Source organism: Gambusia affinis, linkage group LG01 (assembly GCF_019740435.1).
Source record: "Gambusia affinis linkage group LG01, SWU_Gaff_1.0, whole genome shotgun sequence".
Classification (NCBI taxonomy): domain Eukaryota; kingdom Metazoa; phylum Chordata; class Actinopteri; order Cyprinodontiformes; family Poeciliidae; genus Gambusia; species Gambusia affinis.
The window spans coordinates 21,108,271-21,125,600 of record NC_057868.1 but is presented as its reverse complement, the minus strand read 5'-3'; the positions used below and the strand labels follow the sequence as shown (position 1 = coordinate 21,125,600).

The 17,330-nt window shown below is 40.7% G+C and overlaps 1 protein-coding gene across 2 annotated transcripts in view; it reads left to right on the top strand.

The window, feature by feature from the left end:
- Window positions 1-6,110: 6,110 nt before the first annotated feature.
- The window catches only part of mgll (monoglyceride lipase), a 56,279-nt gene continuing 45,059 nt past the window's right edge, over window positions 6,111-17,330 (top strand). The window contains exons 1-2 of one of the 2 annotated variants that reach the window (XM_044118188.1): window positions 6,111-6,243; window positions 8,777-8,915. In XM_044118188.1, coding sequence (XP_043974123.1) covers window positions 8,788-8,915 — 128 coding nt within the window. In that variant the 5' untranslated portion in view covers window positions 6,111-6,243; window positions 8,777-8,787. Of the gene's footprint in view, window positions 6,244-7,310; window positions 7,415-8,776; window positions 8,916-17,330 lie in introns of those variants that run through there. The other variant, XM_044118180.1, reaches the window with a different exon arrangement.

Sequence of the window (17,330 nt, the reverse complement as noted above, 5' to 3'; positions counted from 1 at the left end):
ACTGGAGGGAAGGGAATTGATGGCATGCTCTACCCAGGGCAAGTTCTGTGCCCACTTGGTTGGATCCTGTTCACAGAGCATGCGGAGCTTGATCTCCACTTCCTGATTAAGACGCTCAGTTTGCCCATCCGTCTGTGGATGGAAACCTGAGGAGAGGCTCACCTGGATCCCCAGCTGCTTACAAAACTCTTTCCAAAAACGAGAGACGAATTGAGGGCCACGGTCAGAGACAATGTCCCTGGGAAGCCCATGAAGTCTGAACACCTCTCTAGTGAGGATCTCACCTAATTCCTTAGAGGAGGGCAATTTCACAAGGGGAACCAAGTGTGTCATTTTGGAGAAGCGATCGACTATCGTGAGTATGGTAGTGTACCTGTTTGAGGTGGGTAATCCTGTGATGAAATCCATCGAAATATGCGACCAAGGCCGGTGGGGAACAGGTAGAGGGTGAAGAAGCCCTGCTGGGGGTCGAAGGTTTAGCCTGAGAGCAGACCCGCAGGCAGAGACAAACTCTTTGACATCCTTTCCCATGTTCCTCCACCAGAAGCGTGACTGGACCACTCTTAGAGTTTTGACTACACCAGGGTGGCAAAACAATTTAGATACATGGCAAAGCTTTAGTACCTCAGGGATAAGATTGTCAGGTACGAAGAGGCGTTGGGGAGGACAGCCTGGGGGGGGCCGTTGCAGTTGGTTGGCCTCCCTGACCCGATTCTCAACCTCTAGCCGAGTTACCGCCAGCCGAACTGACTTTGGAAGGATAAATTCTTCTGAACAAGTCACTGGTTCGTTCAGGGGTTCATGAATCCTGGACAATGCATCAGGCTTCACATTTTTGGAGCCAGGCCTGTAGGACAAAGTGAATACAAAACGAGAGAAAAAGAGGGCCCACCTGGCTTGCCTGGTGTTGAGTCTTTTAGCTGACTTGAGGTACTGGAGGTTCTTGTGGTCAGTCCACACTAGGAAGGGTTCCTTAGCTCCTTCTAGCCAATGTCTCCATTCCTCCAACGCTAGTTTAACTGCCAGCAATTCTCGGTCCCCACGTCATAGTTGCACTCAGCAGAGGAGAGGCTTCTAGAAAAGAAGGCGCATGGATGAACCTTATCATCCTCATACCTCTGGCTAAGGATTGCGCCAACACCAGACTCCGATGCGTCGATCTCCACAATGAACTGTCTATTCAGGTCAGGAGAATGGAGAACTGGTGCAGTGGAGAACAGGTGTTTAAGTCTTTGAAAAGCCTTTTCCGCATTAGGGTTCCACTGAAAAGAGACTTGGGAGAGGTTAGAGCATGAAGGGGTGAGGCAATAGAACTGTAATTGCGAATGAACCGCCTATAGAAATTAGCAAAACCCAGGAACCGCTGGAGTTGCTTACGGTCTTGAGGGGTAGGCCAATTCAGCACAGCGGAAACCTTGCGGTCCTCCATGGATAGCTGGTTGGGGAGACTAGAAAGCCTAAGAAGGAAGTCTGGGACACATGAAATTCACACTTCTCAGGTTTAACAAACAGGTTATTCTGTAGTAAACGAAGAAGCACTGAACGGACATGGTTGATGTGTGAGGGTAGATCCTTAGAGAAAACCAGGATGTCATCTAGATAGACAAAGACATAAAGACCAATCATGTCCCTAAGAACATCATTCACAAGGGCCTGGAAGACTGCTGGTGCATTAGTCAACCCAAATGGCATCACTAAATATTCATAATGCCCAGTAGGGGTGTTGAAGGCAGTTTTCCACTCATCTCCTCCGAATACGCACCAGATGATACGCATTCCTTAGGTCTAATTTAGTAAAGATGGTAGAGCCTTGGATGCGTTCAAATGCAGTGTCTGTGAGTGGGAGGGGATAACGGTTCTTGATGGTGATGTCATTGAGTCCTCTGTAGTCGATGCAGGGGCGAAGTGAACCATCCTTCTTTCCTACAAAGAAAAATCCTGCACCAGCAGGGGATGAGGAAGGACGAATGATTCCTGCTTGGAGGGCCTCCTTTATATAGTCTCGCATGGCTTGGTCTTCAGGGACTGAGAGTGAAAATAGACGACCCTTGGGTGGGCAGGTGCCAGGAAGCAGGTTAATGGCACAATCATAGGGGCGGTGTGGAGGCAGAGAAGTGGCACGATGTTTACTGAAAACCTCCTTAAGGTCATGGTAGTCCTTGGGGATCCCTGAAAGGTCAGGGTCCTGAACTGGGGAATCCAAGGGAACTGGCCCTGGATGATTAGCAGCTTGAAGACAGGTGGACAGGCAATGAGTGCTCCATCCAAGGACCAAACCATGGACCCAGTCAATATGTGGGTTATGTAGTCTCAACCAGGTGGCACCAAGAATTAACGGAAGGTTAGGAGAGTTGATGATGAGAAAAGAGATGGATTCCTGATGGTTCCCTCCCACGATCAGTCGGACTGGCTCTGTCTCCAGCTTGACCTGGTGTAAAACATGACCGTCAATAGCCTGGACCTCAGTCTTCCGAGTACTTTCTCTTAATTTCAAATTGAGTGAGCGGGCTAACTCCGCATCCATAAATTCAGTGTCGGCTCCAGAATCAACAAAAGCTGCTAAGGAGTGGGAGCGACCACACATAGAAATCTGCATTGATGGTAATTAATGAAGATTTAGTAGTTGTATGTTGGTTAAGTAGAGCGCTACAGACTGAAGGAACTAACCTCTTGGAGGGACATTGCGAAGTTGATGGTCATCACTGCCACAGTAGAAACAAAGGCCCTTCTTGAGCCTCGCTCCCTCTCCTCGGGTGTCAGCCTGGAGCGACCAATCTGCATAGGTTCTGGTTGGTCCTGGGAGGGAAAGGAAGGTGGTTTGGGCAACGATGACCTCATTGTGAGCCGGAGGGACTCCCAAGGATGTAGTCGGGTATAGTCGGTCGGAAGCCTTCTCTAGCCTTCTTTCATGCATCCGTTGATCGATCCGTGATGCCATGGTTTCGAGGTCAGCCAGATCCTTAGGGGGGTCACGAGTTGAGAGTTCATCTTTAATGCTTTCGCTCAGACCTTGGTAAAAGGCATCACACAAGGCTTCATCATTCCAATCACTGTCAGCAGAAAGGGTATGAAAGTCAATGATATATTCATTAATACGCCTCTTGCCCTGTTTTATTCTCCAGAGCCCTCGAGCTGCCTCTCTCTCAGGGAGGCAAGGATCAAAAACACGTTAATTCCTTGGAGAAATCATCAAAACTGTAACAGATGAGCGAGTCTTTCTGCCATTCAGCCGTACCCCAAATCTTAGCTTTGCCAGATAGTAAAGAAATCATGTAAGCAACCTTAGCTCGCTCAGAGGGAAAAGAGCTGGGCTGAAGCTCAAAATGAATCTCACACTGGGTAATAAAGGGCCGACATTGGCTAGGCTCACCACAGAAAACCTCAGGGGGGGAAAGACGGGGCTCCTGCGGAAGAGGTAACCGCACCAGCTGAGGAGGAGCTTGTCGTGGGGCAGCCGAGGCACTAGGAGGCGCTGTGGGGTTTGTCAACTTTGACAGCATAGACATCATTTCCTCCATATTAGCTTCCAATTTAATAATGGATTTCTCTACTGTAGCGCCATTCCTGTGCGTGCGATGGGTCCATAGTGGCCAGATTATACTGTAATGGTACACTAGAGGGACCCAGAAATTCAGCCACGACACAGGAGTGAGCAGTAAATCTGATATTTATTAAAAGGCAGCTTGAACCGGGCACAGGATCGTCAGCTGCAGCACTGGCGTTCAGTAAATGTGGGGATCGGCTGAGGAACAAGGAGTGGAGCAGATGCTGCGCTGACGCAGAGCTCGGGACGAAGTGCCTGGGGAGGGAAGCGCTGATGCAGGGCAGCGTGCCAACTTGTGGGGGAAGCAGACGAACCAAATCCAGATCCTGAATCCTAGTCAGACGGGCGGAGGTCATACACGATCGGGACAGAGAACAGAATCCGTGGGAGTGGGCGAGAGCGGAGTTACAGTAACAGGCGTGGGTCGAGATCCAGAAAGGCAATCAGTAATAGTCCGACAAGGGCGAGGCAAAAGGGACAGGTCCGAGGAACAAGGCGTGGTCGTGATTATAAGGGCGAGGTAAGAGTGCTGGAAAACTACTAGCTGAAAGCGTTCGATAATCTGGCAGCTTGGTTGTGACTGAGGGAGGTTTAAGAAGGGAGACAATTAGGGAGAAACACAGGTGCGAGGAATAACGGAAATGAGGGGCGTGACTTGGATTGGCTGAACAAGAAACACAGGGTACAATGTAAACATCACAAAGATATTCAGTTATTTTAAAAAGATTCAAATTGCAGACGAAATAAACACCTGTAGAAGTTTCCAACAAACAAGTTTGATCAGTTTACACCCCAAGTTGAAACTTGCTGGACTTGAAATGCCTCCTATTGGGAGGCACTTCTTTTTTATTATTTACATTTATCATATCTGTCAGTACCACACCTACTGAATGCACCGTTGAATGTTCAACATGTAGGTTCTACACTGACTGTGAGTCGGAGTTTGGGATTTGAGTTTAAAAAAACAAAGAATTCCTTTATTATTATTATTCCTTAAAAATTTTGATATTTATCCAGCACATCAATTATTATCAGAAAGTTGTGTTTTTAGTTTGCAATGATCGAAAGAGGGATGTTTGTTTTCTGCAGAAAAGACATTCCCACATGAACCTCCAGGAATCTCTAAATGTTTCATCAGCACTTTATCTGCCTGGATTTTCTCTGAGCTCTTAGTTTTTCTTACCGCTTTTGGTCAACTCTCATGGAGCTATAAATGGAGGCGAAGCTTGGATAAACCTAGAGAATGAGCTCTCCACAACAGAACAAAGAGGGCAAAAGGCAGGGAGCACTCTGAACCGGTCACCAGTCCATCTCAGGCCAACACAGAGGAACACAACCATGCTGAACACACACACACACACACGCATGCACACACACACTCAGTCTTAAGGGTAATTGATGTTTTTGGACTGTGGGAGGAAGCTGGAGTACTTGGAGAGAAACCCATGCAGAGGGAGAAAATGTCAACTACATGGACCCCAGACTGGGACTCAAAACCAAGATGTTCTTGCTCCAAGGCAGCAGTGCTACCCACTGCCCTCCACTCTGTCTAAGTTGGGGGTCTGCAGCCTGTGGCTCTGGAAATATATATGTGCCTGTGAACATCTTTGACCAAATCGGAAAGCAACAAAATCATACCAATTTCAGCAATTGTCCAAATGTTTTTTGGCTTTTGATTGAAAACCTGACATTATTTTTTCTTTATTTACCATTTTTATAAAATTCAAGAAAAAATGTTTAATCTCTTTTTTTAAGCTAGCTACTTTCTTCATTCTGAAAGCTAAAGAAAACAAACAAAAGAGTAACCATCAAACTATTGTCATTTCACGGATCCACAACTCTGAGGCAGTTTGTGAGAATATTCATTTGAAGAAGTCCAGTTTAGTGTTGGATAATATTCCTTCTTCTCCTTTTTTTTTACAATCATTGTGAAATAAAAAAGAAGAAGTGCACATTATAATCTATTCTAATTTACTCTGTTTAATGCGGTTTCTGTTTGCTATATGTGCTGTCCTGTCTCCGGTCTGTTATTTTTGTGAAGATTCTCAATCTTAAGATTTTTTTTATTATTAGACTATTATTTTAAATGTACTCGAAGGCACCATAATAGATTTCCGTTTTGTGGACAGAAAACTTGATTTGCAGTGAAATTAATTGGAATTTTATCAGCTAAAATCTCCAGTCTAACTTTGACCAAAAGGAACAAGAAAAGGAAACCTGGCATAAGGCAAACAGTGTTTCTTGCCTAAATCTGTTGCTAAAAAAAAAAAGCAAGAAAGAAAATGTTCTTTATGTTATCTATCCTTAAAGCATATAAGAGGAACAGAGAAAGAAAGATCCGTGACATTAATATTAAATACATATTGCACCCTGGTGTGCACAAACGGGAACCATGTAGGCAGAAACATGCTGCCTCCTTCTAAACTGTAAATGAGGCTAAACTGAGGGAGGGACAGAGGAACTGCATCTCCCCCTCTGGGGAAATGCGTGTATGTGTGTTTCTAAGAAAGAGAGAGGGGAAGAAAGGATGGGAGTGTGTGTGAACAGTTATTTAGTTTCTCCCCTAACGTCGCTCACCGCATTCTTGTCTTGACTGGAGGCGAACGGAGAGCGATTTAAACAGAGAGAGAGAGAGAGAGAGAGAGGGGAATCAGAGACAGATTGGAGCTGAAACTTGGCTGCAGACGCTCCTTGTGCAGGTCAGTCGATCTTCATAATCTTTTAATATTCTTAAGACAGACCAGACTCAAGAGTGCGTCTGCGGGACACTGTCCATCGCCAGCACGAATTTCTCATTTGGTTTAAGTTGCAGATTTGCATCTACATTCGGAACGTCTTCTCCACCTTTGCGCGTTTAAACTCGGCAGACCTCAAATGTTGCTGATGATGTCAAATCGCACAGTAGGCTACATTATTTTGCGTGCCCGCAAAGGCACCTGCAGTCGACCAAGTTTATCGATTGACTGCAGGGCTTTTGATGTCAGCTTCATATCTAGGCACTCGAAGAGCAATCGCTTGGCGCTTTTGGTGAAATCTCCCATCATTACGCTGTCGGGTAAACGGGGATACCTTCACGGAGCGTTTGGATTTGGAACGTTGGACCCCAGCGCAAAACAAAAGCGAGGTTTTACGCACGCATGCCTCCAGAGCAGCATTTTCCAAGTAGCCTAAGGGTCTCCTCAGTCCAACGTCATAACAACATCTCGACATGCATGATGTGCCAGGTCCTATGCGCAAAATGCGCGAACAGTAACATAACTCTGAGCGCTAATCGGGCCAAATTCAGACTTCTGGACTTGCTTTAAATGAACAATAAAAAAAGAAAAGAAATAAGAAGGCTCTGAAACGACATCAGGACGAAAAACAAAAACTAAACAAACACGTTTGTTTGTTTTTTTCTTTCTTTGTTTCCAAGGAAAGAAATAAATTCCCCAAATACTTTGGAATCTTGACCGTAAGGAAAAAGGCATGCCGTCAAGTCACTAAACCAGTATTTTTATATATTTATTTATTTTAGTTTTTATAATGGAGGTGTAAGGGCAGATATCCACTTTTAACCCAGTGTCAGGCAGGCGTGTGTTCACAAAAGATGCAATGAACAACTCAAAAAAAAGAAAACTAACTCAAATAACTAGACATTCGCAGTGGCGGCTGGGGCGATATACCGCACAGAAGAGAATCGTGTATGGAAAAATAGTAAACAATTGACCAATCAGCATTTCTAACGCCTTTGGTTGGGTCGGAATTTTGCCCTGACATCAAAGATGCCGAAACTTTTGGGTCGCCATGGTGATAAAGTTAATTATGGCGACAACAGCAGTCGGGGTGGGAGATCTTGCTTGAAAATGCTAAGGATTTTCCAGCAGACACGTAAGCTACAGCTTATGTTTCTCAGCCTGCATTACTAGTTTTAGCTTCCATGTTGCTCTGCTCTTTTCCATTGTTTAATTTTTCTGTCCATTATCTGCTAGCACTTGGTCTTTGTTGATAATCAGCTATTGGACGTAGATGATTTTATGCATTTTGTTGCCTTTGTTAGCAAAATGCTAATGTTGCTCTGGGTAAATGTTGCTAAGATTTTTTTATTATTATTGTTAATAATGGATATGCTCTTTTTGAGTTTCTATTCTAATAATGTTTGCTTGAAATGATGTTCAGATTCTGATGTGGTTTTGGACAAGGACAAGCTGAAGTTCTGTTTGCTGACTCAGTTTTGTGGACATTCATAAATAAATCCGGAGGGGTGTTTTGGTTCCAAAGTCCTTCTCATTACTGGGTTAATTTTGTCAAATTAATTATTATTCCATGGGATGTAATAATATGCTGGGATTATTCCATCTTATACCAGTGTGTGTTTTTTTTGTTTTGTTTTTTTTGTTATTTATGATAGGAAGGCCTTGTCTAGTGTAATAATTGATCATCTTCAATTTTAATAGAATTTTGCTTGTTGGTTCTCATAGTTTTTGAGTCTGATTTAGTGTTAACTATTGGCCCTGATTTCATGATTAAATGCTGTATATTTCACAAGTTAACGAACATAACTTTTATGTTTAGCTAATTTAACACCCCATGGTATTTCGCTGAATGAAGAATGTTATATAATTGTGCAACTGAAGTCAGTTTCCTACTGTTCATTGGAATCCATACTGGACTTGGAAGAGAAACATATCAGCCCCGAGATATATTTTTGTTTGTTTATTTTTAACCAGCCACCACTGAATATTGGACATAATGGCAATAGAATCCTATTCTGTAATTGCATTAAAAATACATGAATATTGTGGATCTTTGTATTCTATGTTGTACGTGCGCAGTATGACTAACGAACCACACTCTTGTAATATAAACATGAACCTGATTTTAATTGGACAGGTGTAAAGAGAAAGAACCGGTAGTGCGATCTTGTAGTTAGCACGCCATATGGTCCTGTGACGTAACATCAAGGACAACGTTGCCTCTGTGCGTGAGCGTCGGTTAGTGTGTGTGTGTAATGAGCGCGCGCAGCTCCACGTTAGATCCTTACTGACCCCCAAACACCGTGTGACATCACACGGTCCTCGCTCGCAGCCTCGCGCGACGAAGGACAACAACATTATTTATTTCTTTTTTTAAAAACACACTAAACGATGAACGCCTTGACCACCGCAGCCTGCCTGCTCGTCGCTGCCTTCAGCTGCTACCTCTACGGCGGCGGCGACGTGCTGTCATCGCTGCTCGGTGTCTTTTCTGCAGACGAATCCTCCATGCCAGAGCCGGGAGATGCTCCGCGGCGAAGCCCGCAGGGAGTCCCCTACACCGAGCTGCGGCACATCGTCAACGCCGACGGACTGCACCTGTTCTGCCGCTACTGGGAGCCCGCAAGTCCGCCAAGGTCAGTGAAAAGCAGAGTGGGCAAAGCGTGATCCGTAGTCATGACAAAATCAATAGGAAAACACTCCACCAGTTTTATCTGCTTTAATTCTGTGTGTGATCTTGTGATGTGACGTTACAAGTAATTCAGAGCACATGGCTGTTTCCAGTCATGGAGTCACATGACTTTAAGTTTAACAGATGGGGAACTGCGGTTCAGATGACAGTTGGGTTGTCTATTGAAGCCTTGCTAGATACTTGCGCATGCTTCTGTGGGTGTAACCCATTATGGCTAAGCCATCAGCTGTCCACACTGATAAACGAGCTCAGCTAGTCTGAGCTCTTTTATTTTATTTTTTTTATTAAGGTTGAACTTTCCAATAGGCAAGAGTTGGTCAGACTGTTCCATCAGTGCTGAAAAACCGTCTTAATCATTTATAGGCTGTTAACCTTTATTTATTGTTGATTGGAGGTTTTCTGTTTGGATATCATGGAGCTTTAAACAATAAAAGTAGGTCAGTGTTAGGAGTCAATAATGACTAAAAACTGCTCTAATCTATAGGAAATCTGGATTATTTTGACTCATTGTGCTTCATAAAGACATTTTAATTATGATAATCCCTGCATAGACAACATGATTACTGACACTGGGTTATGACCCTGTTTAAAAACCAGCAGAATCTGAATGTGTGGCTCAGGCTGTAAGGTAAAATAGTCACTGATGTTATTATGCATTTAGCTTTTACAGAACTAGACCAATCGTCTGCAGACTCTTTTATTTGGACAGTTCAAACTCTGATTTTAAAATGACTTGTTTTCTAACGCTGATAGGATTGTAATAGCAGGATCATGAAGGGGGGCAACACAGCTCAAAATAAGAATTAAAGATGCACTGTTTTGAGTTTCATTGCCAGTTTTCTATCTTGAGTTCATTTCAAGCTTGGGCTTCACAAAACTGATTTGAACTGATTTGTCTACAAGAACTATACTATAAAATAGATAAAAACATATTTATTTCTTTCATGTCTAAACATGTCATATAGGATAAATAGCTTATTACAGTTTTTAAAGTCTTCTACCTACTTTTTTTTTCTTAAAACAACTTGCTGATGCCAATAAGAGCTAACCTCGATTTCTTTTCCCTCAGTAATATAAACATTGCAGAGTGTTGTTGTTACCTCAATACAGTCAAGTATTAAAGGACATGCATCAACCCAGGAGACAATTCCCAGTCCAAGTACATGTCACAAATATTAGAAATTAAAGTGTGCTTTTAACCCCTGTGGACAGAATCTACTTTGTACATGTAGTGTTCACAATTAAACAGCATAAATGTCTGAAATCTTGACTCATTCTCTATTCTGAAGGATAAATGACATCATTCTGTCCTTGGCAAAGCAACATCAAATCACAGAAGTATTAAAACAACACTTCTGAGTACTTTACTGTAGTGCTGGTACTTCCCTCAGCCTCCTGTTGTTGGGCCCCCTGTGGTATGCAGTCTCTAGCTTTTAAAATCCTCTGCACCTGTCACATGTGTGTCTATGGCATTGTACGAAACCCAACGCATTACTCCCATCTCAGAGAAGCCGACCTCTCCTGCCAGCCGCAAAGCTGCACGGATGCCAGAAAATGATGCCACACTAAACAGAACATCTGGAATTCACACATGGGCCCACACATTTCATAAAGACCACGGTTTGTTTTCTGACTCAGCTGTGGAGCAGATTCACGGTTTACAGCCACATCTGTATACGCGTGTGTTTACACAGTAGTCATCCGTGATTAACTCTGTGTTTGTACATGGGGTTACTTGTATACCTGTGTGTATATGCTTGGGCAGATGAGTAGCAAACACTGAGGTGTTGTTTTTCTGTAACTATGACTAATGAGGCAAATACTGCCCACAATGCTCCTGTGGATCTAAACAACAGCACACTCACACTCAATCCATCCTTTAGTGTATTACTTTCTACTGGTAGATTTTTGCAGATATAAATTTCCCTTACACACATGCTAAAAAGCTGAAGCAGCGTAGCATTGGAATATCTGCAGAGTCGCTTGTGCTGTAACTGTTTTAAAGCTGCAGCTTTTTATGGCCTACGTAGGCGCTTTCTCACTGGAGAGCAACCAGTAAACCTGCTAAAACCACAAGCAGGCACAGTAGAAGGAGACTGAGTAGCCCCTGAGGGCTGTATCGAGTTATGTTCACGACTTTACCGACATTTTAGATCAGCCATGTGACAGTGTTATTCATTGGTGTTGTTTAAAGCAGATCAACTGTTTAAGTTTTAGACGCAAGCTCCACAGTTTTGAGTAAGCATGATTCCAAAGTGTGAAACAACAGAAGCTGCAATTAAACTTTAATATGATGGTTGCATTCTTTACCCAGGCTTATTAAAAGTTTTTCATTGAATTTGCGGCTGTCGTAATTACAGACAAGTGCTTTTCGGTTTTACTGGCGGAAGAATTACAGGAGCTTTGCAGTGATGGTGGGGAATTACAGTTGTAGTTTTAAACTGCATTTTTTTATGATAAATCAACAATGTTGGGTTTAAAAATAGTTTGGTGGAGGGATTGTCTTGAACTGGAAAGTCAGGGTTAAATCACCAACCCAGCCATGTGCTTAAGAGTTGTTGGAAAACGTGTGCACTTCCAATTTTCTCTGATAGACTTACTGGCATCTAAGGTGGTCTGGATAAAAGCAGCCTATCTCTTTAAAAAGAAAAGACACAGACTGAATGTTTCCTGTAATAGATCCACAGGCTTACAGTGACCATGTGCAACTGCTGTCAGATTATTATCATGAGATGCAGTAACTGTAATATATTATCGATGTAGAGGTTTCGACATCTCTGTAGAATCTGCTTCTTGCTCAGCGAGAAACAGATTTAGATACAAGAAAATGAAGAAGACAAAACTTCAGTTTCAGCAAAAAAAAATTTAAAAAAAAGTATTATATATATATATATATATATATGTTAAATTGTAAAACAATAATATAAATACATTTAAGGTATATATTTTTGGATATAATAGAAATTATTTGCACTGCGTAAAAAGATTAAGGATTTTTGTCTTGATATAAACAGAAACCAAAGAAGATTACAAAGAAATTGCTTGTAGCAATTTATGTTTTTTTTCCCAAAAAAGGGGTAATTAACATTAATTTAGCAGTTATCTAAATGCTAATCAGAATCATTAGGTTCTTGAACAACAAAGCACCCAGACAAAAGCCATGAAGGTGATTAATGTAGTCATAATAAGCAGTTTATTATTCATCACCAGGGGACATATTAAAGCCGGTCTTTTACATTCCCATTTCTACAAGATATCACAATGCCGTTTGCATTACAACCAAAGTAATAATTCTGCAGCTACTCAAAATATTAAATGCACTGAAGTGTTAAAAAGCAGATATGAATCATTCAGGATAAAATGAAACCCCATAGAGTTTGAAAAGGGAAAGCCCAGGCAGGGTGACCTTTGTTTGAACATACTAGAGGATTAGATGACCGAACGCAAGAATATTTTATGAAAATACATATCTTAAAAAAAACTGTAACGGTAAAAGGATGAAGGCCTGCACACAACAGGCAAATCATAAGTAAATAATTAGAAGGGAAAAAGCCAACCACTCAGCACCATTTTTATTTAAATGTATTTAAAGACCGCTAATGTACCTCAATCATAAAGGTAAGCAAGTATGAAATTCTCAAATTAGCATACAAATGTTTAAAACAAAAATTTTAATGTATAATGTGCTACTGCAATGATACATCAAATTCACAAAGGAATAATATCTGAGAATTTTTTATTTTATTTCTTTGCCATTTTAGCTCCAGAATTTTTCACAAAATCTCTGTATTCTGGGAAACAATAGAAGATATATCTACCTTTCTGGTAGCTTATTATTTTACAGGAAAATAATTATGAAGAATGAACTAAATACTCATGGAAAATTTTTTTTGTTTATATTTGCTACTCTGTTTTATTAAAAGTCATCTGGAAAAAAATACTTTAGAAACTTTAAATTACACTTTCAGTGAATTAGTGGACACTACTGTCGCACATCTTACCAGTAGAACAGAACTTATTTTACTGCTTACTCAAAACAGCAACTACTGAAGTGTTTGGGGCAAAATATCAACTCAGCATTCAAGGATATCTTCCAAATCAAATCAAATCAAATCAAACTTTATTTGTATAGCACATTTCAGCAGCAAGGCATTTCAAAGTGCTTTACATCAAATCAAACACAAAAATACAATGCAACATAGAATCAACAATAAAAACACAACATCAAGTCAGATTCTGTCAATAAATTTGCAATTGATTACGTTCCAAATACAACTCTAAACAAGTGGGTTTTTAGTTGAGATTTAAAGGAAGTCAGTGTTTCAGCTGTTTTACAGTTTTCTGGAAGTTTATTCCAGATTTGTGGTGCATAGATGCTAAATGCCGCTTCTCCTCGTTTGGTTCTGTTTCTGGGGATGCTGAGCAGAACCAGAACCAGAAGACCTGAGAGTTCTGGAAGGTTAATACAACAGCAGCAGATCTTTAATGTATTGTGGTGCTAAACCATTCAGTGATTTATAAACTAACAACAGTATTTTAAAGTCTATTCTTTGAGCTACAGGGAGCCAGTGGAGAGACTTTAAAACTGGTGTTATGTGCTCTATCTTCCTGGTTTTAGTGAGAACACGAGCAGCAGCATTCTGGATCAGCTGCAGCTGTTTGATTGATTTGTTGGACAGACCTGTGAAGACGCCGTTACAATAATCAATACGACTGAAGATAAACGCATGGATGAGTTTCTCTAGATCTGGCTGAGACATTAGTCCTTTAATCCTGGAAATGTTCTTCAGATGATAGAAGGCCGACTTTGTAACTGTCTTTATGTGGCTCTGAATGTTCAGGTCAGAGTCCATCACTACTCCCAGGTTTCTGGCCTGATCGCTGGTTTTCAGTTGTAATAACTGAAGCTGTGCACTGACTCTAGATCGTTCCTCTTTAGGTCCAAAAATAATAACTTCAGTTTTGTTTCTGTTCAGCTGGAGGAAGTTTTGGCACATCCACACATTTATTTGTTCCAAGCATCTGTTCCAGACATTACTATTTATTCTATTTATTTTATTTTATTTTTTTTACAAAATTTGCTAAGTAGCTCATATTAAGAGGGAAACTATGTTACACCCGATCACCACTGTGAAGCTGCTAAAAAGGTGTTACTTTATTTTCACACAAAGTGAGCATAACAAAAAATTAGGTCAAAGGTTTTTAAATGGTCTTATTTTAACAAGAAAGAGGTGAAAGGTAACAAGACAGACATAGGGACATCTGTAATCATTAACAAGGTCCTAGCAGATATTTGACTTGGGTTAACCGTTAAAAAACATGAACACACAAACCGATTTGGAGCTATATCTGAAACCTGCACCTGTACTTTACTAACTCTTTTTGCATACAGCAGACAGCTATAGCCCCTCACAATGAAATGTCAGATGAGGTCAGGGTTTCCTTTTCTGTTTGCATTTTAGCAATGTCAGGCAGTTTAAACTCTCCTCCTGTGTCTGTGGACAATACTTTTATTACAATGGTGCTCTTTGTATTAACACTCAGGGGTATTTATGGCAGATCTATAACGAATGACCTATGATATTGACTTTAGGTGGCAGCTCACTTTGAATATTAGGAACTGATGTAGATTTTTAGGTAGTGTCTTTTAATTTGGCTGAGATATGAGTAATCAAGTTATAAATCATACCAGAGGTCTTTGAGGATGTTCAATAATATTATACGTGTCCTGAGACGCTGTAGAGACTTGGGAATGTTTAGTTTACAAACCTCACATTCAAGAAGTGCAGTGTGGCATTTGGCTTGGCAGTGGATCAGAAAAACATGCTTTTCCTTTGCCAAGTTGTTAAGGAGTTTATGGAGGGCAATTTGTGGAGGTTTCTGTGGTAGCATGGGGTTCAGGTGATGCTTCTAAGGGATTTCAGAATTTCCATAAATAGTGTTTTTCAGCATCTATCTTACTTCACGGAGTCAAGTCATTTAAAGGATTATTTTGTCATCTTTGCAAATTAATGGCATAAGCCACTTTTTGCAAAAACAAATTGAGCTATTATTTTAGGAAGGTGACCAAATGGGAAGAATTAAATGTTGCAATAGAATTATGGTGACAATAGAATTTTTCTATGTAGTTTTAATTGCCATCCTTACATATCTTATGTGCTAATTTGTTATTTTTGAGTTTTTCATTTTAAGATCAGGTCTTTGCACAATTAGGTTCCTTTTTATTTAGGACTTTCTGATCAATTGTTTCTAAAAAAAACAAAACAAAAAAAAACCTATCTGTGCAAAGGAATATCTTAGATATAAAAGTATCACCATTCTTTATTCCATCGGTTTAAGCTTTCCTACTGTCACAGCTTATCTGCCTCGGTCTTTCTCCATCATGCAGCAATTTCCTGTTTCTTGTCTTTTTTTCCGACTCTGCTCAGCAGACTTTGACGCAAACATAATAACTTCCCCGTTTCCAGCATCCTTTTCCGTACTGGTCTGTCACATTAGCTTTCTACTTGTCAAACTCGGCATCATTTTGCAGCTGTCGCACAGTTCTTATCTGTCACATCCATTTTATTTTTTGCTCCAAGTGCATCAACTCTTCCTGCCACCTGGGAGTTCAGCCTGAATGTGTCTTAAATGGTTCTGAGTTATATTGAATTACACTTGAGTTACAGTGAGTCTTTTTGCACTGTACTTCATAATACTGGGAAAAGAAAAAGGATTAACAGTGGAAATACATTAAAATTTACTTGAAATAAGAGTAAAATAAACGGAAATTCTTTCTAGTGTTTCATTTCCTTCAAAAAAAAAAATCAAAACATCTTGAAGTCTGTTTCTTCTTTAGCTTCTGTTTTCTTGTTAGCTTTTTTATTCATACACTTAGCAAACAATCCAGATACAATTTTATATCAGGGGTTTATGTAAACAAATAAGCACTTATAGTAGGATTGGAGAAAATAGTGGATCCCCAGTATTCAGTCCCCTGTTAGAGACTAAACTATAGAGCATCTGAAAGAACTTATAACGCTGTTTTAATAATTCAAACAAATATACCTTAACGTGTACTGACAGTGGAAACCATCTTTGCACTACTGGAGAATTAAATAGCTGCAGTCTTTCTGATCTTTGCTTTACAGCCAATCAGTGTCAAGAAAAATCAATGGTCCTCCAGGATTGGCTGCTTTGCAAGCACCATCCATTAGCATGTCAATTAGCATTGCACCTAGGGACTTCAGCTTCCAGAGTTGCATTTTCTGTTGAATGTTTTAGACTTGCTTCATGAAAAAAATCAGAAAATAGGCAGATTTTCCACAAACAATTTTACGTTGCATAGATACAAACGCAAATAGGCAACTTAAATTCTGCTTTGGGCTTCATGACCTTCTGTTTACATTTAGCCAGGAAGTTTGGGGGAGTAATTTTCTTGTAGCCATTTCCTGGGCTTATAGGAGTGAACATACATGTGCTTTAGCTGAATGGCTTGTTTTCTGATCTTACCCATTTTGATGGGTCATAATTAAATCCCTGAAAAATAGAAAGTCATAGATTACTAACTCTAAATACACACTCATGAATATTAAAAATGATAATAATTCAATTTTCTTCAATAATAAATAACTAAATGAAGATGAGTCATTTTAAGCATGTTAAACCTTGTTATTAGCTGCAATGTGAAAACATGACAGCAGAAAAGTAGCACAGACTGGTGTTTGAAAATCTGGTAAGTTCCTGTTCCAAGTAATGCTCACCAGTAATGGTGGAGAATTTGAGGACCATTGAGAGCTTTATAAAGCTTATAACCTTGCTGTACCCCACAGGCTATACATAATCAGGTGGATTAGGGCTTTGGCTTTGTTTAGACCCTGTGGCTGTTTGGACTAGCCCCGTGTTAAAGCAGTGGGAGCCACAACCTGTCTCTCACTCTCTGGGTGGTTTAATAGGACTTGTTCTAAGCCACGTTGTTCAAGCAGCGGAAGCTGTGTGAGAGAGAAGTAGATCTCCAGTTCCCATGAAAGAAGAGGCAATGAAAAGCGAGAATCCTTTGAAAAAGGAGGAAAATCTGAAAGTTTTCCAGCTTTACGTAATAGGACAGATCTAAATAGGGATTAATTATGGGGGTGATGATGCAAACCTTAGGCAAACATGGTGCACTTTAGATGAAGCGTAGAGCTCATTTGAATTGATGATAATGTTATTGTGCTGTCGAGAAGTCTTTTCACCCATATAGATTTCTTCCTTTTCATTTTTTGGCATATGCTCCTTTTCTAGGTCGTCAAACAGATTTTAATATCAGACAAAGACAACCGGAGTAAAATGTCCAACCTGATAAACAAAAAACGTTTTCAAGTGGTGATTTCATTTGCTA